This window comes from Mustelus asterias, chromosome 19 (assembly GCF_964213995.1).
Source record: "Mustelus asterias chromosome 19, sMusAst1.hap1.1, whole genome shotgun sequence".
Classification (NCBI taxonomy): Eukaryota; Metazoa; Chordata; class Chondrichthyes; order Carcharhiniformes; family Triakidae; genus Mustelus; species Mustelus asterias.
The window spans coordinates 43,910,357-43,935,200 of NC_135819.1; the positions used below are offsets into that span (position 1 = coordinate 43,910,357).

The following is a 24,844-nucleotide window of genomic DNA, read 5'->3' on the forward strand; positions in this document are numbered from 1 at the left end:
TAGGGTTTATCTTTAGGAGGCTGATCAATGTTTATACTCGAAGCAACATTTAATAAAAGGGATTTCACATTGCTCTTTCTGTAAGCAGAATCGTCGAACGTTGATTGACACCTAACCCACAATGCAACAGTGACTGCACGACATTAATAATTATTTGGCTGTTGAGTATTTTGTGTCATATCAGGCAGCAGATGAATTGAATGATTTTCATATTTGCAAACTCCCTTTTAAATGATGGAATAAGCACTGAGGTGGTAAATTCTCTCAAAGATATCCCATTCGAGTGAGATATATCGGTTTTTAATGGTTTTGTTCTTCTGTAGAATCAACGACAACAACAGGGACAAGCAGCACAAGTGAGACGACTGCCAGTTCCACAACTGGTGAGTGATTCCTTCTTTCAATACACGTTCACAATTCCATTGACACAAAACTATTATTTTTTTCCCATTTCAGCATCCTCACTGTGAAACATATTACCTCCTCCTGCTTGACACAAGGCTGTTTTGATTTTGTGAGGTGTGATAGAATCATACATTTCATGTTACAGATCTGTCCAGTTGACTTGTGCTGAATCTCCATTAAAGCGTGTTTAGGGATTCCATTGAAGTTTGTGGTTTTGAATGTGATTGTTATCTTTCAGAGAGCATAACTACATCAGTGCCAGCAACTACCACTGGCTCGACCAGTAGCTCCACAACTGGTGAGTGCTGGTTTCTTATTTTTCAACTTCATCTCATTGACAGTGAAAGTCCATTCCTTTACACTTCCAGCAACTTGATCCATTCCTGCTCCTGGACAGTTTTTTTTTTCATTTAACTTTTGAAGGAATCTGAACCAGGAATCTCCAATCTCGCTCAAGGCTGGGATGCTCCAGTCACACTTCAGTGAATGGAGATTTGTCTGAGCACCAAATTCTCCTTCAGAGCTGATGGTGGTGATGAGGCTTACGACATCGGAGAATTGGGGTCCTTGTTTCACATTATTTAAAATATAGCTGATAAACATCCTTAATAGTGACCATTGAATTCAGCCCCTTTGTTTTTAGCAAAGGAAGACATTTCGTAATTTCACATACAAACTCACAGCATGTTATTTATCACCATGAATAATTATTCATACAGTGATGATGAGCACCAACTAATTCCTGTTTTATTGTCTGGGACAATGAGGAATTGTCTCCAGATGGGTCTGCAGATATTGAGCTGAATAAATGAGGGGAAGCAATGACTTGCCACATTGTTGTCACATCCACATTTCAACCTTTGCCAAATGTTTCATGAAGGATAATGCTTTGTTCCAGTCTGAACTTCCATTTGGCGCTCAAGGTCCATGCATATTTGATCAGCCACCACTGTCCGGGATTTGCTGGATCTATTCAATGTCTCAAACATGACGTTGAACAAGGATACTGACAAAATTCCCACCCGGGTGCTGGGACAATGGGCCAAGTGGCTGTCTCCTGTGCTGTAACACTCCTGTAATACTGTAGTGAACTCTATTATACTTTATAATAACTAATAATTCCTTTGAAACTGTCACAATACTGTCCCAGTTCAAAATTCTGTGCTGTGGTTGTAAATAATTTCTCTCCTCTTCAGAAGAAACAACTTCAACAACAGTGCCCACCACCACATCTGAGTCTCCTGCCAGTTCCACAACTGGTGAGTGATATTTTCTGTCCATGAACCCAAAAAATGTTTTTACTATTTCAGTATTTTCAGTATAAACTCTGTTACTTCTTCATGATCCTTCTCTTATTAGTTCTTGTCAAATGAGCAATAATATTACCCTTAATTATTTTCTTTGTAATATTTGGCACAAATCATATCATCATAGCTTGATAATGCATAAATGTTCATTATGAATTGATTCAGAGTCTTGTGACTTGGAATATTTTAAATATTTTTCAGAGTTGACAAGTACAAAAGTGTCACCAACAACAACTGGCTCAACCACTGGCTCCACGACAGGTGAGTGATTTCTCTTTCATTATACATTGCAAGGACTAAGATACAAGCGGTTTCATTACATTGTCGGCTCCAAGACTGTTTTGGTTTACTTCAATAGCTACCTGATAGCACACACATGATCGGAATGAATCTTAAGATCTGCCTTCCCTGTCTTAGTGTGCAGAACGTTTCATAAAATGGTAACTAGATTGTAAAACTAATTTAAACACAACATTAAACCTCTCGGCACCAGTGTATTCAGGCAGGGTGATGATCATCATTGAATTTTGAGCTATACAACTCGAGATATCAAAAGTTTCTCTAGATTGTAATCCAGGTAATGATTTACTGAATAACTGAGAGTAAAAACTATTTTGTGCAGGGTACCATAGTGTTCTTGTCTGAATCCGCCTTTAAGCTTTAAATGTATTCCATTTGTCAACACAGTTCGTGACAAAGTAAGACTGGAATCAGTGTTCCAAATTCAATCTTTCACAGTGGCACTGTTTTGATGGAGAGCTTGACAGTGGTGCCGTTGGAATACACAATATATAAAATGCCACACAAATATCCAGTTGCACACCTGTAAGAAAAGGCTTTAATCTTTTCTGCACCTTGTGTCACATTCCCTGCTGACTCATGTTCTAACTCTTCCAATGCTGTCCTGATTCAGGTTGTGTGAATTGATTCTTAAAGTATCTGTTTTCCATCAGAAACAAAAACTCCATCAACAGAGACAAGCAGCACAGCCATTTCGACTGCCAACTCCACACCTGGTAAGTGTTGTCATTTTCATTTGCACAAGTAATTAAAAGTAATAATGCAATTCCATCTTAAGATGCTGCTCAGTGAAAACCCCTCTGTCGGCTTCATTCTTCACATTCTCACATCAGAAGTTGCTGGTCCACGTCCAGAGCCTTAAGCACAAAATCTAGTCTGATCTTATTGTGTTCTGTTGAGGAAGGAAAACACAGGACTGATCTCTTGGCTGCTGGATTAGACATTCCGTCGAGATCTGGTGAAATCTGGTGAAATAAAAGTTCTTGCTGCATTATTTCAATGATTAGTCGGGTTTTATCTTTAGGAGGTTGATCAATGTTTATGCTTGCAGCAAATTGCAAGAAAAATAATTTCACATTGCTCTTTCTGTAATCAGACTCTGCCTAAGTTGATTGATACCTTACCCACATTGCAACAATGACCGCACAGCAATAATAATTCCTTGGCTGTTGAGCATTTTGGGTGATATCAGGCAGCCAATGAATTGAATTCATTTCATATTTGCAAACTCTCTTTTAAATGATGGAATATGCTCAACGTCATTCTTAACCATTTTGTTTGTTCTTCTGTAGAATCAACGACAACAGGGACAAGCAGCACAAGTGAGACGACTGCCAGTTCCACAACTGGTGTGTGATTCCTCCTTTCAATGCACATTAGCAATTCTGTTAACATACAATGTTATTTTCTCTTTTCCACATCCTCCCTGTGCATCATATTACCTCTTCCTGCTAGACACGAGGCCATTTTAATTTTGAGAGTTGGAATGTGATAGAAACATATATCTCATCTTGCTGATCTGTCCAGTTGTCTTGTGATGAATCTCCATTAGAGCATGTTTAATAATTCCATTGAAGTTTAGTGGTTTTGAATGTAATTATTATCTTTCAGGGAGCACAGCTACAACAGTGCCACCAACTCCCACTGGCTCGACCAGCAGCTCCACAACTGGTGAGTGCTGGTTTCTTATTTTTCAATTTCATCTCATTGACAGTGAAAGTCCATTCCGTTACACTTCCAGCAACTTGATCCATTCCTGCTCATGAACAGATTTTTTTCATTTAACCTTTGAAGGAATCTGGACCAGGAATTTCCAATCTCGCTCGAGGCTGGGATGCTCCAGTGCCACTTCAGTGCATGGAGATTTTCCTGAACACCAGATTCTCCTTTAGAGCTGATAGTGGTGATGAGGCTTACGACATCGGAGAATTGGGGTCCTTGTTTCAAATTATTTAAAATATAGCTGATAAACATCCTTAATAGTGACCATTGAGTTCAGCCCCTTTGTTGTTAGAAAAGGAAGACATTTCACGATTTCACATACAAACTCACAGCAGGCTAGTCATCACCATGAATAATTCTTCATACAGTGATGATGAGCGCCAATTCATTCCCATTTTATGATCTGGATCATCAGGAATTGTCTCCAGATGGGTCTGCAGATCTTGAGCTGAATAAATGAGGGGAAGCAATGACTTGCCACATTGTTGTCACATCCACATTTCAACCTTTGCCAAATGTTTCATGAAGGATAATGCTTTGTTCCAGTCTGAGGTTCCATTCGACGCTCAAGGTCCATGCATATTTTAACAATCACCACTGTCTGGGATGTAGATTTGCTGAATCCGATCAGTGTCTTAAATATGACCTTGAAAAATGATACCCTCATAATTCCCACCCGGGTGCTGACATGATGAGCCAAGTGGTGGCCTCCTGTGCCATAACATTTCTGTAATTCTACAGTGGAGAACTTGTCACTCGTGTAGAGGGAAACACACTTATATTATGACAGGGTAATTGATTGGGGATCTGTAGGAGAGTTTTTGAACACATAGTGAACATTTTTTTACTTTATGTAATAACTAATAATTCTTTTAAAACTGTCTCAATATTGTCCCAATTCAAATTTCTGTGCTGTGGTGGTAAATAATTTCTCTCCTCTTCAGAAGGAACAACTTCAACAACAGTGCCAACCACCACATCTGAGTCTACTGCCAGTTCCACAACTGGTGAGCCAAGTTTTCTATTAATGAACATACGTATTTATTTTCACTATTTCAGTATTTCCAGCTTTAACCTCAATTATTTCCATCTTCAAGATCTTTGTCTGATTAGTTTTTGACTCGTGCAGCAATTTTACCTTAATTATTTTCTTTGATTTATTTGGTGCAAATCATATGATTTTGCTTGATAATGCAGAATTGTTCTTCACCAATTGATTCAGAGCTTTGTGACTTTTAACATCTTTTAATATTTTTCAGAGTTGACAAGTACAACAGTGTCACCAACAACAACTGGCTCAACCACTGGCTCCACGACTGGTGAGTGATTTCTCTTTCATTATACATTGCAAGGACTTAGATACAAGCGGTTTCATTACATCGTCAGCTCCTTGTCTGTGAAAGTCTGTTGCCTTTCTCTTCCAGTGTATTCTTCCATTCCAGCCAGAGGGCAGTGTTTATTGACATCAATGTTGACCAGAATTTCATTTTGATTTATTCCAAAAGCCACCTGAGAGCGCACACTTGATCTGAATAAATCTTAAAATCTGCTTCTCCTGACTTAGTGTACACAACGCATCTTAATCTGGTAACTCGATTGTAAAACTGAATTAAAGATAACATTAAACCATTCGGCACCAGTGTATTCAGTAAAGCTGATAATTATCACTGTATTTTGAGCTTTACAACTCAATAAATCGTAAATTTCTCCAGATTGTAATCCAGGTAATCGTTTATTGAATAACAGAGTGATCACTATTTTACGCAGGGTACCATTCCGCTCTTGTCTGAATCCCCTCTTAAGCTTCAATGTATTCTATTTGTCAGCACAGTTTGAGACCATAAAGGGAGATTGGAATTGGTATTCCAAATTCAATCTTTCACAGTGATACTCTGATGGAGAGTTTGACAGTGGTGCAGATGGAACGTACAATGTATAAAATGCCACACAAATATCCAGTTGGACCCCTGTAGGAAAAGGCTTTAATCTTTTCTGCACATTCTCTCATGTATTCCCTGCTGACTCATGTTCTAACTCTTTCAATACTCTCCTGATTCAAGTTGTGTGAGTTGATTGTGGAAGTCCTTGTTTTCCTCCAGAAACAACAACAACATCAACAGAGACAACCAGCACAGCCACTTCTACTGCCAGCTCCACACCTGGTAAGTGTTGTTTTCTTCAATTCCTGCAAGTAATTAAAAGTAAGAATGGAATTACACCTCAAACCCCTGGTAGTGAAAACCCCTCTGTCAGCTTTGCTTCATTCTTCACATTCTCGCATCAGAAGCTGCTGGTCCCCCTTCAGAGCCTGAAGCACAAAGTCTAGTCTGATTTTTAGTATTCTACTGGGAATGGAAAACACAGTCTGATCTCTCGGCTGCTGGATTCGACATTCCATTGGGATCTTGTGTGCACATGCTGGTGAAATAAATGTTCTTGCTGCATTATTTCAATGATTAGTTGGGTGTTATCTTAAGGAGGCTGGTCAATGTTTATACTTGAAGCAACATTTCAAGAAAATTAATTTCACATTACTCTTTCTGTAATCGGATTCTGCCCAAGTTGATAGACACCTTACCCACATTGCAACAGTCACTGCACAATAATGATAATACCTTGGCTGTCGAGCATTTTGGGTGATGTCAGGTAGCAGATGAATTGAATTCATTTCATATTTGCAAACTCTCTTTTAAATGATGGAATATGCTCAACGTCATTGTAGGAGGGAAATGAGACGAGTTGAGCCTTGAAGACCATGTCAAACTTCAAGAAACGTTTTTATTCCACATGCATGAGGGAGAGATGCACTCAGGCCTGAAAACCCCAGGTTGCCTGCGAGTTCTCCCTGCCCATCGTAGATTCGTACAGGCTATTATACTTTTCCGATTCGCAAAGTTTTACATTATATTAATTCCCAGAGTTGGATACAAGATGGTTCTTCTAATCTCATTATGCAAAATACATTGTTCAGTTCATCCCTGCTAATCATTTTTCTGGATGTGTCCATTCACCTGATTATAATGTCAAAAGCGTTGTGTTTGCCCAACCAATCTACAACGATGTGTTAATCGCTCCCCCCACCCCCGCCGCTAGGTGATCATGTTTTACAGAAGACTATGATCTCCCTGGACTGTATGAAGCCTGGCTGTCTTAATGCCGGTTCTCCATTATCGTGATAACTCGGAAAGATCTCTTGCGCGTTACTATTGTTTGAAGTTGATAGCATTCGTTCATCGTTATCTGTCGGCAGAGCAGGCCTCTAGCTGTCTGTGTTAACCCTTTCCTCCCCTCTGGTGAGGCCTGGCTCTCTCTGATTGTCCCATGTAACTCTGCATGTATTACACTGAAATCAAACAAAATATGAACGGGCACATAAATTAAAATATAAAAGACATGATCCCTGATATTGCCCTGCAACAGTCATTCTTAACAGTTTTGTTTCCTCTTCTGTAGAATCAACGACAACAACAGGGGCAAGCAGCTCAAATGAGGCGACTGCCAGTTCCACAACTGGTGAGTGATTCCTTATTTCAATACACATTCGCAATTCTATTAACATAAAAATGTTTTCTCTTTTCAGCATCCTGCCTATGAATCATATTACCTTCCCCTGCTAGTTTCGATTTTGAGTGTTGTAAGGTGATAGAAACATATCTCATGTTACAGATCTGTCCAGTTGTCTTCTGATGAATCTCCATTAAAGCGTGTTTAGGGATTCCATTGAAGTTTGTGGTTTTGATTGTGATTATTATCTTTCAGAGAGCACAACTACAACAGTGCCAGCAACTACCACTGGCTCGACCAGTAGCTCCACAACTGGTGAGTGCTGGTTTCTTATTTTTCAACTTCATCTCATTGACAGTGAAAGTCCATTCCATTGCACTTCCAACCTGATCCATTCCTGCTCCTGAACGACTTTTTTTCATTTAACCTTTGAAGGAATTGGGACCAGGAATCTCCGACCTCGCTTGAGGCTGGGAATCTCCAATCCCACTTCAGTGCATGGAGGTTTCTCCAAATTCTCTGTTAGAGCTGGTAGTGGTGACGAGGCATCCAACATCGGAGAATTGGGGTCCTTGTTTCATATGGTGATGGCAAACATCAATTAATTGCCGTTTTATTGTCTGGGACAATCAGGAATTATCTCCAGATGGGTCTGCAGATATTGAGCTGAATAAATGAGAGCGGGACTTGCCACGTTGTTGTCACATCCACATTTCAACCTTTGCCAAATGTTTAATGAAGAATAATGCTCTGTTCCAGTCTGAAGTTCTATTCACCATTCAAGGTCCATGCATATTTTATCAGCCACCACTGTCCGGGATGTAGATTTGCTGAATCCGTTCAATGTCTTAAATATGACCTCCTAATTCCCACCTGGGTGCTGACATGATAGGCCAAGTGGCGGCCTCCTGTGCCATAACATTTCTGTAATTCTGTAGTGGAAAACTTGTCACTCGAGTAGAAGGAAACACACTTCATATTATGTCAAGGTAATTGTTTGGGAATTTGTGGAAGAGTTCTCAAACCTGTAGTGAACTCTCCTTATTAATTAATGTAATAGCTAATAATTCCTTTGAAACTGTCACAATACTGTCCCAGTTCAAAATTCTGTGCTGTGGTTGTAAATAATTTCTCTCTTCTTCAGAAGAAACAACTTCAACAACAGTGCCAGCCACCACATCTGAGTCTACTGCCCGTGAGTCAAGTTTTCTGTCAATGAACATAGAAAAATATTTTTACTTTTTCAGCACTTTCAATATAAACTCAGTTACTTCCTTCTTCAAAATCTTTCTCTTATTAGTTCTTGTCAAATGTGCAGAAATATTATTTATTTTCTTTGATTTATTTGGTGCAAATCATATCATAGCTTGATAATGCATAAATGTTCTTGACAAATTGAGTCATAATTTTGTGACTTTGAATGTATTTAATAATTTTCAGAGTTGACAAGTACAATAGTGTCACCAACAACAACTGGCTCAACCACTGCCTCCACAACTGGTGAGTGATTTCTCTTTCATTATACATTGCAAGGACTAAGATACAAGCGGTTTCATTACATCGTCAGCTCCTTGTCTGTGAAAGTCTGTTGCCTTTCTCTTCCTGTGTATTCTTCCATTCCAGCCAGAGGGCAGTGTTTAGTGGCATCAATGTTGACCAAAGTCTTGTTTTGATTTATTCCAAAAACGACCTGAGATCACACATTTGATTGAAATAAATCTTCTTAAAATCTGCCTCTCCTATCTTAGTATACATAACGTATCTTAATCTGGCAACTAGATTGCAAAAATAAATTCAAGAAAACATTAAACCTGTCAGCAACAGATTATTCAGTGAAGGTAATCATCATCATTGAATTAGATTCCGTCGAGATCTTGTGTGCACATGCTGGTGAAATAAAAGTTCCTGGTGCATTATTTCAATGATTATTTCAATTTCTCGCGATTGGAAGCCAGGTAATCATTTATTGTATAACTGAGAGTAATCACTATATTGTGCACTGGATCATCAACGTCTGAATCCGCTTTTAAACTTTCAACGTATTTTGTCAGGGCAGTTTGAGATCATAAAGGGAGACTGGAATCAATGTATCAAGTTCAATCTTTCACAGTGATACTCTTCTGATGGAGAGCTTGTCAGGGTTCAGATGGAATGCACAATATATAAAATGTCTCGCTAATATCCAATTGGGCCCCTGTAGGAAAAGGCTTTAATCTTTCCTGCACATTCTCTCATGTATTCCCTGCTGACTCATGTTTGAACTCTTTCAATACCCTCCTGATTCAAGTTGTGTGAACTGATTGTGGAAGTCTTTGTTTTACTTCAGAAACAATAACTACATCAACAGAGACAACCAGCACAGTCACTTCTACTGCCAGCTCCACACCTGGTAAGCGTTGTCTTCTTTGATTCCTGGAAAGAATTAAAAGTAAGAATGCTGTTACACCTGAAGCCCCCGGGTCAGTGAAAACCCCTCTGTCAGCTTTGCTTCATTCTTCACATTCTTGCATCAGATATGGTGGGATCAAGTCCACGTCCAGAATTTTGAGCACAAAATCTAGTTTGATCTATTAGTGTTCTGAGGAAGGAAAGCACTGGACTGAAGTTTTGGCTGCTGGATTAGACATTCCAGCGGGATCTTGTGTGAACAAGCTGGTGAAATAAAAGTTCTTGCTGCATTATTTCAATGATTAGTCAGGTTTTATATTTAGGAGGCTGGTCAATGTTTATGCTTGAAGCAACATGTCAAGGAAATGGATTTCACATTGCTCTTTCTGTAATTAGACTCTGCCCAAGTTGATTGACACCTTACCCACATTGCAACAGTGACTGCACAACAATGATAATTCCTTGGCTGTCGAGCATTTTGGGTGATATCGGGCAGCCAATGAATTGAATTCATTTCATATTTACAAACTCTCTTTTAAACGATGAAAATGCACCCAATTGGTAATTTCTCTCAAAGCTCCCCCATTCGAGATGGATATATCGGTTCTTAACGGTTTGTTTGTTCTTCTGTAGAATCAACGAAAACAACAGGGACAAGCAGCACAACTGAGACGACTGCCAGTTCCACAACTGGTGAGTGATTCCTTATTTCAATACACATTCGCAATCCTATTAGCACAAAGATGTTTTCTCAATAATAGCACCCTCATTGTGAAGCATATGACATTTGTCTCCTTGACATGAGGCTGGTTTCATTTTCAGAGTTGTAATGAAATCTAAACATATATTTAATGTTGCATATCCATCCAGTTGTCTTGTGATGAATCTCCATTAAAGCATGTTTAGGAATTGCATTGAAGTTTTGTGGTTTTGAATGTGATTATTGTCTTTCAGAGGGAACAACTACAACAGTGTCAACCAGTACAACTGGCTCGATCAGCAGCTCCACAACTGGTGAGTGCTGGTTTCTTCAGTCAATAATAGTAAGACATCAGACACAAGTGTTATTATCTGAATCCAGCTTGTTGACAGTGAAAGTGCATTCCTTTACACTTCTGGGAACTTAGTCTATTCCTGCTTGTGGACAGACGTTATTTGATTAACAATCAAAGAAATCTGGTTTTGATTTATTAAAAATATAATTGTAAAACTTCCTTATGATTCACCATTGAGGTCAGACCCTTTATTTTTATTGTAAACAGACTTTTCGAAATTTCATCCAGAAAGTCAGGACAGGCTAGACATCACCATGAGTTTTTTAATGCGGTGTTGGTGATCTTCAGTGAATTCTGCTCTTATTATCTGGATGTACAGGCATTGTCTCCAGATGGGTTTGTCGAATAACTGACAGTAGGATCTGTGAGTTTCCGCTTGTTCTCACATCCACATTTCGAACTGTGCCAAATATTTCACGAAAGGTAATGTTGTGTTCCACTCTGAAGTTCCATTAGGTGTTCAAAGACAACTAGTATTTCCAGAGTCACCACTGTGTTAGATGTAGATGTTCTGGATGCGATTGGTTTTACAATTGTGACCTTGAGGAAAGATAGTCACATGATATCCGATTGGGTGCTGCCACAATGGGCCAAGTGGCCTCCTTCTGTACCGTAGCAATTCTGTCATTCTATAGTGGAGAACTTGTCTCTCGTGTAGAAGGAAACACACTTTATATCATGGCAGGGTAATTGATTGGGGATTTGTAGGAGAGTTCTCAAACACATAGTGAACACTCTTTTACTTTATGTAATAACTAAACTGTCACAATACTATCCCAATTCAAAATTCTGTGCAGTGATTGTAAATAATTTCTCTCCTCTTCAGAAGAAACAACTTCAACAACAGTGCCAACCACCACATCTGAGTCTCCTGCCAGTTCGGCAATTGGTGAGTCAAGTTTTCTATTAATGAACACACAGGTGTATTTTCACTATTTCAATATCATTCAGTACACATTCACAATTCTATTCACCATTTCAGCATCCTCACTATGAAGCATATTACCTCCTCCTGCTTGACACGAGACTGTTTTGATTGTGATTATTGTCTTTCAGAGGGCACAACTACAACAGTGTCACCAACTACAACTGGCTCGACCAGTAGCTCCACAACCGGTGAGTGCTGGTTTCTTCAGTGTGTTGGCCTGAGACACAATTCTTATTTTTCAACTTCATCTCATTGACAATGATAGACCATTCCTTTACACTTCCAGCAACTTGATCCATTCCTGGTCATGGACAAATGTTTTTCATTTAATCTTTGAAGAAATTTTGAGCATGGTTCGCCGACCTCACTTGTGGTTGGGGTTCTCCAGTCCCACTTCAGTGAATGGAGATTTGGCTGAGCACCAAATTCTCCCCTCTCGCTGGTAGTGGTGGTGAGGTGTACAACATCGGAGAATTCTGGTCCTTGTTTCGATTTATTTCACATACAACTGCAAAGCTGGGCTGATAAATGGCAAATGGAGTTTAACCCTGATAAATGTGAGGTGATTCATTTTGGTCGGACTAATTTAAATGTGGATTACTGGGTCAAAGGTAGGGTTCTGAAGACTGTGGAGGAACAGAGAGATCTTGGGGTTCATATCCACAGATCTCTAAAGGTTGCCACTCAAGTGGATAGAGCTGTGAAGAAGGCCTATAGTGTGTTAGCTTTTATTAACAGGGGGTTGGAGTTTAAGAGCCGTGGGGTTATGCTGCAACTGTACAGGACCTTGGTGAGACCACATTTGGAATATTGTGTGCAGTTCTGGTCACCTCAGTATAAGAAGGATGTGGAAGTGCTGGAAAGAGTGCAGAGGAGATTTACCAGGATGCTGCCTGGTATGGAGGGTAGGTCTTATGAGGAAAGGTTGAGGGAGCTAGGGCTGTTCTCTCTGGAGCGGAGGAGGCTGAGGGGAGACTTAATAGAGGTTTATAAAATGATGAAGGGGATAGATAGAGTGAACGTTCAAAGACTATTTCCTCGGGTGGATGGAGCTATTACAAGGGGGCATAACTATAGGGTTCATGGTGGGAGATACAGGAAGGATATCAGAGGTAGGTTCTTTACGCAGAGAGTGGTTGGGGTGTGGAACGGACTGCCTGCAGTGATAGTGGAGTCAGACACTTTAGGAACATTTAAGCGGTTATTGGATAGGCACATGGAGCACACCAGGATGATAGGGAGTGGGATAGCTTGATCTTGGTTTCAGATAAAGCTCGGCACAACATCGTGGGCTGAAGGGCCTGTTCTGTGCTGTACTGTTCTATGTTCTATGTTCTAACTGAAAAATATCCTTAATGTTGGCCATTGAGGTCAGTCCCTTTTTTCATAGTGAAGGAAGACACTTTACAATTGAGATAGAAACACAGAGCATGCTAGAGATCACCAGGAATGATTATTTATACAGTGGTGATGAGCTTCAGTGAAATGCATTTTTATTATCTGGATAATCAGGAATTGTCTCCAGATGGGTCAGCAGGTATTGAGCTGTTCAATAACTGAGAGTAGAAGTCGAGAGTTTCCACATTGATGTCACAATTACAATTCAAACTTTGCCAAATGTTGTACGAACGATAATATTTTGTTCCAGTCTGAAGTTCCATGAGGCACTTGAGATCCACCTGTATTCTAACAGTCACCACTGTCCGGGATGTAGGAGTGCTGGATGCTTTCAGTGTCTCAAATATGACCTTGAAACTGATACACTCATGATTCCCACCTGGGTGCTGACACGATGGGCCAAATGGCCTAATCCTGAACCAACACAATTATGTAAATCTGTAGTGGAACACTTATCTCTTGTTCAGAAGGAAACACACTTCATATTGTGGCAGGGAAAGTGTTTGGGGATCTGTAAAAGTGTTCTCGAACGCTAACGGAAGGATATTACTTTGTGTAATAACTGGTATTTCTTTTAACACTCTCTCAATATTGTCCCAAATCACAATTCTGTGCTGTGCTTGTAAATAATTTCTCTCCTCTTCAGAAGAAACAACTTCAACAACAGTGCCCACCACCACATCTGAGTCTACTGCCCGTTCCACAACTGGTGAGTCAAGTTTTCTATGAATGAACACACATATTTATTTTCACTATTTCAGTATTTCCAGCTTTAAACTCAATTACTTCCATCTTCAAGATCTTTGTCTGATTAGTTTTTGACTCGTGCAGCAATTTCACCTTAATTATTTTCTTTGATTTATTTGGTGCAAATCATATCATCTTAGCTTGATAATGCATAAATGTCTTTATGAATTGAATTAGAGTTTTGTGACTTTGAACATCTTTAATGTTTTTCAGAGTTGACAAGTACAACAGTGTCACCAACAACAACTGGCTCAACCACTGGCTCCACAACTGGTGAGTGATTCCTCTTTGATTATACATTGCAAGGACTCAGATACAAGCGGTTTCATTACATCATCAGCTCCTTGTCTGTGAAAGTCTATTGCCTTTCCCTTCCAGTGTATTCTTCCATTCCAGGTTAAAGTCCAACAGGTTGGACTTTAACCTGGTGTTGTTAGACTTCTTACTGTGTTTACCCCAGTCCAACACCGGCATCTCCACATCATGTCTTCCATTCCAGCCAGAGGGCAGTGTTTATTGGCATCAATGTTGACCAGAATTTCGTTTTGATTTATTCCAAAAGCCACCTGAGAGCACACACTTGATTGAAATAAATCTTAAAATCTGCCTCTCCTGTCTCAGTGTACAGAACATATAAAGTGGTAACGAGATTGTAAAACTAAATTAAAGATTAAATGAAACCACTCGGCAACAGTGTATTCAGTTAAGGTGATAATCATCTTTGAATATTGAGCTGTACACCTTGATAAATGGGAAACTTCTCCAGATCGAAATGCAGGTAGTCGTTTATTGAATAACAGAGTAATCACTATTTTGTGCAGGGTATCATTGTGTTCGCGTCTGAATCCCCTTTTAAGCTTTCAATGTATTCCATTTGTTTGAGACCATAAAGAGAGATTGGAATCAGTGTTCCAAATTCAATCTTTCACAGTGATACTCTTCTGATGGAGAGCTTGTCAGTGGTTCAGATGGAATACATAATGTATAAAATGACTCGCTAATATCCAATTGGGCCCCTGTAGGAAAAGGCTTTAATCTTTTCTGCACATTCTCTCATGTATTCCCTGCTGACTCATGTTCTAACTCTTTCAATACTGTCCTGATTCAAGTTGTGTGAATTCATTGTGGAAGTCTTTGTTTCCCTTCAGAAACATCAACTACATCAACAGAGACAACCAGCACAGTCACTTCTACTGCCAGCTCCACACCTGGTTAGTGTTGTCTTCTTTGAATCCTGGATACAATTAAAAGTAAGAATACGATTACACCTGAATCTCCCGGTCAGTGAAAACCCCTCTGTCAGCTTTGCTTCATTCTTCACATTCTCGCATCAGATGATGGTGGGATCAAGTCCACGTACAGACTTTTCAGCACAAAATCTAGTTTGATCTATTAGTGTTCTGAGGAAGGAAAGCACTGGACTGAAGTTTTAGCTGCTGGATTAGACATTCCAGCGGGATCTTGTGTGCACATGCTGGTAAAATGTAGGTTCTTGCTGCATTATTTCAATGATTGGTCAGGTTTTATATTTAGGAGGCTGGTCAATGTTTATGCTTGAAGCAACATCTCAAGGAAATGGATTTCACATTGCTCTTTCTGTAACTGGACTCAGCCCAAGTTGATTGACACCTTACCCACATTGCAACAGTGACTGCACAACAATGATAATTCCTTGGCTGCTGAGCATTTTGGGTGATATCGGGCAACCAATGAATTGAATTCATTTCATATTTACAAACTCTCTTCTAAACGATGGAAAATACACCCAATTGGTAATTTCTCTCAAAGCTCCCCCCCATTTCGAGATCGATATATCGGTTCTTAACGGTTTGTTTGTTCTTCTGTAGAATCAACGAAAACAACAGGGACAAGCAGCACAACTGAGACGACTGCCAGTTCCCCAACTGGTGAGTGTTTCCTGATTTCAATACACATTTGCAATCCTATTAGCACAAAGATGTTTTCTCAATAATAGCACCCTCATTGTGAAGCATATGACATTTGTCTCCTTGACACGAGGCTGATTTCATTTTTAGAGATGTAATGAAATCTAAACATATATTTAATGTTGCATATCTATCCTGGTTGTCTTGTGATGAATCTCCATTAAAGCATGTTTAGGAATTGCATTGACGTTTTGTGGTTTTGAATGTGATTATTCTCTTTCAGAGGGAACAACTGCAACAGTGTCAACCAGTACAACTGGCTTGACCAGCAGCTCCACAACTGGTGAGTGCTGGTTTCTTCAGTCTATAATAGTGAGGTGCCAGACACAAGTGTTATTATCTGAATCCAGCTTGTTGACAGTGAAAGTGCATTTCTTTACACTTCTGGTAACTTAGTCTATTCCTGCTTGTGGACAGAGGTTATTTGATTAACTATTAAAGAAATCTGGTTTTGATTTATTAAAAATATAGTTGTAAAACTTCCTTATGATTCACCATTGAGGTCAGACCCTTTATTTTTATTGTAAACAGACTCTTCGAAATTTCATCCAGAAAGTCATGACAGGCTAGACATCACCATGAGTTTTTTAATGCGGTGTTGGTGATATTCAGTGAATTCTGCTCTTATTATCTGGACAGACAGGAATTGTCTCCAGATGGGTTTGTCGAATAACTGACAGTCGGAGCTGTGAGTTTCTGCTTGTTCTCACATCCACATTGCGAACTTTGCCAAATGTTTCATGAAGGGTAATGTTGTGTTCCAGTCTGGAGTTCCATTCGGTGTTCAAAGACAACTGGTATTTCCAGAGTCACCACTGTTTTGCATGTAGATGTTCTGGATGCGATTGGTTTCACAATTGTGACCTTGAGGAAAGATAGTCACATGATATCCGATTGGGTGCTGCCACAATGGGCCAAGTGGCCACCTTCGGAACCGTAACAATTCTGTCATTCTATAGTGGAGAACTTGTCTCTCGTGTAGAAGGAAACACACTTTATATCATGGCAGGGTAATTGATTGGGGATTTGTAGGAGAGTTCTCAAACACATAGTGAACACTCTTTTACTTTATGTAATAACTAAACTGTCACAATACTATCCCAATTCAAAATTCTGTGCAGTGATTGTAAATAATTTCTCTCCTCTTCAGAAGAAACAACTTCAACAACAGTGCCAACCACCACATCTGAGTCTCCTGCCAGTTCCGCAATTAGTGAGTCAAGTTTTCTATTAATGAACACACAGATGTATTTTCACTATTTCAGTATCATTCAATACACATTCGCAATTCTATTCACCATTTCAGCATCCTCACTATGAAGCATATTACCTCCTCCTGCCTGACACGAGACTGTTTTGATTGTGATTATTGTCTTTCAGAGGGCACAACTACAACAGTGTCACCAACTACAACTGGCTCGACCAGTAGCTCCACAGCCGGTGAGTGCTGGTTTCTTCAGTGTGTAGACCTGAGACACAATTCTTATTTTTCAACTTCATCTCATTGTCAGTGAAAGTCCATTCCTTTACACTTCCAGCAACTTGATCCATTCCTGCTCATGGACAAATGTTTTTCATTTAATCTTTGAAGAAATCTTGAGCGTGGTTCACCGACCTCACTTGTGGTTGGGATTCTCCAGTCCCACTTCAGTGAATGGAGATTTGGCTGAGCACCGAATTCTCCCCTCTCGCTGGTAGTGGTGGTGAGGTGTACAACTTCGGAGAATTCTGGTCCTTGTTTCGATGTATTTAACATACAACTGAAAAATATCCTTAATGTTGACCATTGAGGTCAGTCCCTTTTTCATAGTCAATTTAGATAGAAACTCAAAGCATGCTAGAGGTCACCAGGAATGATTATTTATACAGTGGTGATGAGCTTCAGTGAAATATATTTTTATTATCTGGATAATCAGGAATTGTCTCCAGATGGGTCAGCAGGTATTGAGCTGTTCAATTACTGAGAGTAGAAGCTGAGAGTCTCCACATTGATGTCATAATTACAATTCAAACTTTGCCAAATGTTCTACGAACGATAATATTTTGTTCCAGTCTGATGTTCCACTAGGCACTTGAGATCCACCTGTATTCTAACAGTCACCACTGTCCGGGATGTAGGAGTGCTGGATGCTTTCAGTGTCTCAAATACGAACTTGAAACTGATACACTCATGATTCCCACCTGGGTGCTGACACGATGGGCCAAATGGCCTAATCCTGAACCAACACAATTATGTAAATCTGTAGTGAAACACTTATCACTTGTTCAGAAGGAAACACACTTCATATTATGGCAGGGTAAGTGTTTGGGGACCTGCAAAAGTGTTCTCGAACTCTAACGGAAGGATATTAATTTGTGTGATAACTGGTATTTCTTTTAAAACTCTCTCAATATTGTCCCATATCACAATTCTGTGCTGTGCTTGTAAATAATTTCTCTCCTCTTCAGAAGAAACAACTTCAACAACAGTGCCCACCACCACATCTGAGTCTACTGCCCGTTCCACAACTGGTGAGTCAAGTTTTCTATGAATGAACACAAATTTATTTTCACTATTTCAGTATTTCCAGCTTTAAACTCAATTACTTCCATCTTCAAGATCTTTGTCTGATTAGTTTTTGACTCGTGCAGCAATTTTACCTTAATTATTTTCTTTGATTTATTTGGTGCAAATCATATCATCTTAGCTTGAAAATGCATAAATGTTCTTTATCAATTGAGCTAGATTTTTGTGACTTTGAATATATTTAATATTTTTCAGAGTTGACAAGTACAACGGTATCACCGAAAACAACAGGCTCAACCACTGGTTCCACAACTGGTGGGTGATTCCTCTTTCATTATGCATTGCAAGGACTTAGATACAAGCGGTTTCATTACATCATCAGCTCCTTGTCTGTGAAAGTCTGTTGCCTTTCTCTTCTGGTGTATTCTTCCATTCCAGCCAGAGGGCAGTGCTTATTGGGCATCAATGTTGTCCAGAATTTCGTTTTGATTTATTCCTAAAGCCACCTGAGAGCGCACTCTTGATTGATATAAATCTTAAAATCTGCCTCTCCTGTCTCAGTGTACAGAACATATAAAGTGGTAACTAGATAGTAAAACTAAATTAAAGATAACATGAAACCACTCGGCAACAGTGTATTCGGTAAAGGTGGTAATCATCTTTGAATATTGAGCTGTACACCTTGATAAATGGGAAACTTCTCCAGATCGAAATGCAGGTAATCGTTTATTGAATAACAGAGTAATCACTATTTTGTGCAGGGTATCATTGTGTTTGAGTCTGAATCCCCTTTTAAGCTTTCAATGTATTCCATTTGTCAGCACAGTTTGAGACCATAAAGGGATCTGGAATCAGTGTTCCAAATTCAATCTTTCACAGTGATACTCTTCTGATGGAGAGCTTGTCAGTGGTTCAGATGGAATACATAATGTATAAAATGACTCGCTAATATCCAATTGGACCCCTGTAGGAAAAGGCTTTAATCTTTTCTGCACATTCTCTCATGTATTCCCTGCTGACTCATGTTTTAACTCTTTCAATCCTGTCCTGATTCAAGTTGTGTGAACTGATTGTGGAAGTCTTTGTTTTCCTTCAGAAACATCAACTACATCAACAGAGACAACCAGCACAGTCACTTCTACTGCCAGCTCCACACCTGGTAAGCGTTGTCTTCTTTGATTCCTGGAAAGAATTAAAAGTAAGAATGCGATTACACCTGAAGCCCCCGGGTCAGTGAAAACCCCTCTGTCAGCTTTGCTTCATTCTTCACATTCTTGCATCAGATGATGGTGGGACCAAGTCCACGTCCAGAATTTTGAGCACAAAATCTAGTTTGATCTATTAGTTTTCTGAGGAAGGAAAGCACTGGACTGAAGTTTTGGCTGCTGGATTAGACATTCCAGCGGGATCTTGTGTGCACAAGCTGGTGAAATAAAAGTTCTTGCTGCATTATTTCAATGATTGGTCAGGTTTTATATTTAGGAGGCTGGTCAATGTTGATGCTTGAAGCAACATCTCAAGGAAATGGATTTCACATTGCTCTTTCTGTAACTGGACTCAGCCCAAGTTGATTGACACCTTACCCACATTGCAACAGTGACTGCACAGCAATGAATATTCCTTGGCTGTCGAGCATTTTGGGTGATATCGGGCAGCCAATGAATTGAATTCATTTCATATTTACAAACTCTCTTCTAAACGATGGAAAATGCACCCAATTGGTAAATTCTCTCAAAGCTCCCCCATTCGAGATGGATATATCAGTTCTTAACGGTTTGTTTGTTCTTCTGTAGAATCAACAACAACAACAGGGACAAGCAGCACAACTGAGACGACTGTCAGTTCCACAACTGGTGAGTGTTTCCTTATTTCAATACACATTCGCAATCCTATTAGCACAAAGATGTTTTCTCAATAATAGCACCCTCATTGTGAAGCATATGACTTTTGTCTCCTTGGCACGAGGCTGATTTCATTTTCAGAGATGTAATGAAATCTAAACATATATTTAATGTTGCATATCTATCCAGTTGTCTTGTGATGAATCTCCATTAAAGCATGTTTAGGAATTGCATTGAAGTTTTGTGGTTTTGAATGTGATTATTGTCTTTCAGAGGGAACAACTACAACAGTGTCAACCAGTACAACTGGCTCCACCAGCAGCTCCACAACTGGTGAGTGCTGGTTTCTTCAGTCTATAATAGTAAGGCGTCAGACACAAGTGTTATTATCTGCATCCAGCTTCTTGACAGTGAAAGTGCATTCCTTTACACTTCTGGTAACTTAGTCTATTCCTGCTTGTGGACAGAGGTTATTTGATTAACTATTAAAGAAATCTGGTTTTGATTTATTCAAAATATAATTGTAAAACTTCCTTATGAGTGACCATTGAGGTCAGACCCTTTATTTTTATTGTAAACAGTCTTTTCAAAATTTCATCCAGAAAGTCAGGACAGGCTAGACATCACCATGAGTTTTTTAATGCGGTGTTGGTGATCTTCAGTGAATTCTGCTCTTATTATCTGGACAGACAGGAATTGTCTCCAGATGGGTTTGTCGAATAACTGACAGTTGGAGATGTGAGTTTCTGCTTGTTCTCACATCCACATTTCGAACTGTGCCAAATGTGTCATGAAGGGCAATATTGTGTCCCAGTCAGAAGTTCCATTAGGAGTTCAAAGACAACTAGCATTTCCAGAGTCACCACTGTTTCGGGTGTCGATGTTCTGGATGCGATTGGTTTCACAATTGTGACCTTGAGGAAAGAGAGCCACATGATATCCGATTGGGTGCTGCCACAATGGGCCAAGTGGCCACCTTCTCTACTGTAGCAATTCTGTCATTCTATAGTGGAGAACTTGTCTCTCGTGTAGAAGGAAACACACTTTATATTATGGCAGGGTAATTGATTGGGGATTTGTAGGAGAGTTCTCAAACACATAGTGAACACTCTTTTGCTTTATGTAATAACTAAACTGTCCCAATACAATCCCAATTCAAAATTCTGTGCTGTGATTGTAAATAATTTCTCTCCCCTTCAGAAGAAACAACTTCAACAACAGTGCCAACCACCACATCTGAGTCTCCTGCCAGTTCGGCAATTGGTGAGTCAAGTTTTCTATTAATGAACACACAAATGTATTTTCACTATTTCAGTATCATTCAATACACATTCGCAATTCTATTCACCATTTCAGCATCCTCACTTTGAAGCATATTACCTCCTCCTGCCTGACACGAGACTGTTTTGATTGTGATTATTGTCTTTCAGAGGGAACAACTACAACAGTGTCACCAACTACAACTGGCTCGACCAGTAGCTCCACAGCCGGTGAGTGCTGGTTTCTTCAGTGTGTAGGCCTGAGACACAATTATTACTTTTCAACTTCATCTCATTGACAATGATAGACCATTCCTTTACACTTCCAGCAACTTGATCCATTCCTGCTCATGGACAAATGTTTTTCATTTAATCTTTGAAGAAATCTTGAGCATGGTTCGCCGACCTCACTTCAGTGAATGGAGATTTGGCTGAGCACCAAATTCTCCCCTCTCGCTGGTAGTGGTGGTGAGGTGTACAACTTCGGAGAATTCTGGTCCTTGTTTCGATTTATTTAACATACAACTGAAAATTATCCTGAATGTTGACCATTGAGGTCAGTCCCTTTTTCATAGTGAAGGAAGATACTTCACAATTTAGATAGAAACTCAAAGCATGTTGGAGATCACCATGAATGATTATTTATACAGTGGTGATGAGCTTCAGTGAAATGCATTTTTATTATCTGGATAATCAGGAATTGTCTCCAGATGGGTCCGCAGGTATTGAGATGTTCAATAACTGAGAGTAGAAGCCGAGAGTTTCCACATTGATGTCACAATTACAATTCAAACTTTGCCAAATGTTGTACGAACGACAATATTTTGTTCCAGTCTGATGTTCTATGAGGCACTTGAGATCCACCTGTATTCTAACAGTCACCACTGTCTGGGATGTAGCTGTGCTGGATGCTTTCAGTGTCTCAAATATGACCTTGAAACTGATACACTCATGATTCCCACCTGGGTGCTGACACGATGGGCCAAATGGCCTAATCCTGAACCAAGACAATGATGTAAATCTGTAGTGGAACACTTATCTCTTGTTCAGAAGGAAACACACTTCATATTGTGGCAGGGTAAGTGTTTGGGGATCTGTAAAAGTGTTCTCGAACGCTAACGGAAGGATATTAATTTGTGTGATTACTGGTATTTCTTTTAAAACTCTCTCAATATTGTCACAAATCACAATTCTGTGCTGTGCTTGTAAATAATTTCTCTCCTCTTCAGAAGAAACAACTTCAACAACAGTGCCCACCACCACATCTGAGTCTCCTGCCCGTTCCACAACTGGTGAGTCAAGTTTTCTATGAATGAACACAAATTTATTTTCACTCTTTCAGTATTTCTAGCTTTAAACTCAATTACTTCCATCTTCAAGATCTTTGTCTGATTAGTTTTTGACTCGTGCAGCAATTTCACCTTAATTATTTTCTTTGTTTTATTTGGCGCAAATCATATCATCTTAGCTTGAAAATGCATAAATGTTCTTTATCAATTGAGCTAGATTTTTGTGACTTTGAATATATTCAATATTTTTCAGCGTTGACAAGTACAACAGTATCACCAAAAACAACGGGCTCAACCACTGGCTCCACGACTGGTGGGTGATTCCTCTTTCATTATACATTGCAAGGACTTAGATACAAGCGGTTTCATTACATCATCAGCTCCTTGTCTGTGAAAGTCTGTTGCCTTTCTCTTCCGGTATATATTCTTCCATTCCAGCCAGAGGGCAGTGCTTATTGGGCATCAATGTTGACCAGAATTTCGTTTTGATTTATTCCAAAAGCCACCTGAGAGCGCACACTTGATTGAAATAAATCTTAAAATCTGCCTCTCCTGTCTCAGTGTACAGAACATATAAAGTGGTAACTAGATTGTAAAACTAAATTAAAGATAACATGAAACCATTCGGCAACAGTGTATTCAGTTTAGGTGATAATCATCTTTGAATATTGAGCTGTACACCTTGATAAATGGGAAATATCTCCAGATCGAAATGCAGGTCGTCGTTTATTGAATAACAGAGTAATCACTATTTTGTGCAGGGTATCATTGTGTTTGAGTCTGAATCCCCTTTTAAGCTTTCAATGTATTCCATTTGTCAGCACAGTTTGAGACCATAAAGGGATCTGGAATCAGTGTTCCAAATTCAATCTTTCACAGTGATACTCTTCTGATGGAGAGCTTGTCAGTGGTTCAGATGGAATACATAATGTATAAAATGACTCGCTAATATCCAATTGGACCCCTGTAGGAAAAGGCTTTCATCTTTTCTGCACATTCTCTCATGTATTCTCTGCTGACTCATGTTCTAACTCTTTCAATCCTGTCCTGATTCAAGTTGTGTGAATTCATTGTGAAAGTCTTTGTTTTCCTTCAGAAACAACAACTACATCAACAGAGACAACCAGCACAGTCACTTCTGCTGCCAGCTCCACACCTGGTAAGTGTTGTCTTCTTTGATTCCTGGAAAGAATTAAAAGTAAGAATGCTATTACACCTGAAGCCCCCGGGTCAGTGAAAACCCCTCTGTCAGCTTTGCTTCATTCTTCACATTCTCGCATCAGATGATGGTGGGATCAAGTCTACGTCCAGAATTTTGAGCACAAAATCTAGTTTGATCTATTAGTGTTCTGCGGAAGGAAAGCACTGGACTGAAGTTTTGGCTGCTGGATTAGACATTCCATCGGGATCTTGTGTTCACACGCTGGTAAAATAAAGGTTGTTGCTGCATTATTTCAGTGATTAGTCAGGTTTTATATTTAGGAGGCTGGTCAATGTTTATGCTTGAAGCAACATCTCAAGGAAATGGATTTCACATTGCTCTTTCTGTAACTGGACTCAGCCCAAGTTGATTGACACCTTGCCCACATTGCAACAGTGACTGCACAAAAATGATAATTCCTTGGCTGTCGAGCATTTTGGGTGATATCAGGCAGCCAATGAATTGAATTCATTTCATATTTACAAACTCTCTTTTAAACGATGGAAAATGCACCCAATTGATAATTTCTCTCAAAGCTCCCCCATTTGAGATGGATATATCAGTTCTTAACGGTTTTGTTTGTTCTTCTGTAGAATCAACGACAACAACAGGGACAAGCAGCACAACTGAGACGACTGCCAGTTCCACAACTGGTGAGTGATTCCTTCTTTCAATACACATTCGCAATCCTATTAGCACAAAGATGTTTTCTCAATAATAGCACCCTCATTGTGAAGCATATAAGAACATAAGAAATAGGAGCAGGAGCAGGAGTAGGCCATCTGGCCCTTCGGGCCTGCCCCGCCATTCAACAAGATCATGGCTGATCTGAAGCGAATCAGTTCCACTTACCCGCCTGCTCCCCATATCCCCTAATTCCCTTATCGATCAGAAAACTATCTTCCCGTGATTTAAACATCTTCAACGAGGAAGCCTCCACCACTTCAATGGGCAGAGAATTCCAGAGATTCACTACCCTCTGAGAGAAGACATTTGTCTCCTTGACACGAGGCTGATTTCATTTTTAGAGATGTAATGAAATCTAAAC

At 39.6% G+C, this 24,844-nt stretch overlaps 1 protein-coding gene across 50 annotated transcripts in view; it reads left to right on the forward strand.

Annotated features, from left to right (window-relative positions):
• Positions 1-24,844, forward strand: part of LOC144507913 (uncharacterized) — a 157,630-nt gene that overhangs the window by 71,162 nt on the left and 61,624 nt on the right. For 25 of the 50 annotated variants that reach the window (XM_078235407.1, XM_078235454.1, XM_078235410.1 and 22 more), the window contains 20 exons: positions 4,679-4,741; positions 4,994-5,053; positions 5,834-5,896; positions 7,188-7,247; positions 7,494-7,553; positions 8,679-8,738; positions 9,565-9,627; positions 10,260-10,319; positions 10,581-10,640; positions 11,508-11,570; positions 11,738-11,797; positions 13,654-13,716; positions 13,968-14,027; positions 14,903-14,965; positions 16,851-16,913; positions 17,081-17,140; positions 18,149-18,211; positions 22,849-22,908; positions 23,692-23,754; positions 24,390-24,449. In XM_078235407.1, the coding sequence (XP_078091533.1) occupies positions 4,679-4,741; positions 4,994-5,053; positions 5,834-5,896; positions 7,188-7,247; positions 7,494-7,553; positions 8,679-8,738; positions 9,565-9,627; positions 10,260-10,319; positions 10,581-10,640; positions 11,508-11,570; positions 11,738-11,797; positions 13,654-13,716; positions 13,968-14,027; positions 14,903-14,965; positions 16,851-16,913; positions 17,081-17,140; positions 18,149-18,211; positions 22,849-22,908; positions 23,692-23,754; positions 24,390-24,449 (1,227 nt within the window). Of the gene's footprint in view, positions 1-323; positions 384-643; positions 704-1,601; positions 1,665-3,304; positions 3,362-3,623; positions 3,684-4,678; positions 4,742-4,993; positions 5,054-5,833; positions 5,897-7,187; positions 7,248-7,493; positions 7,554-8,678; positions 8,739-9,564; positions 9,628-10,259; positions 10,320-10,580; positions 10,641-11,507; positions 11,571-11,737; positions 11,798-13,653; positions 13,717-13,967; positions 14,028-14,902; positions 14,966-16,850; positions 16,914-17,080; positions 17,141-18,148; positions 18,212-19,302; positions 19,366-19,999; positions 20,060-21,477; positions 21,538-22,535; positions 22,599-22,848; positions 22,909-23,691; positions 23,755-24,389; positions 24,450-24,844 lie in introns of all 50 variants that reach the window. The other 25 variants (XM_078235429.1, XM_078235458.1, XM_078235434.1 and 22 more) reach the window with 24 other exon arrangements.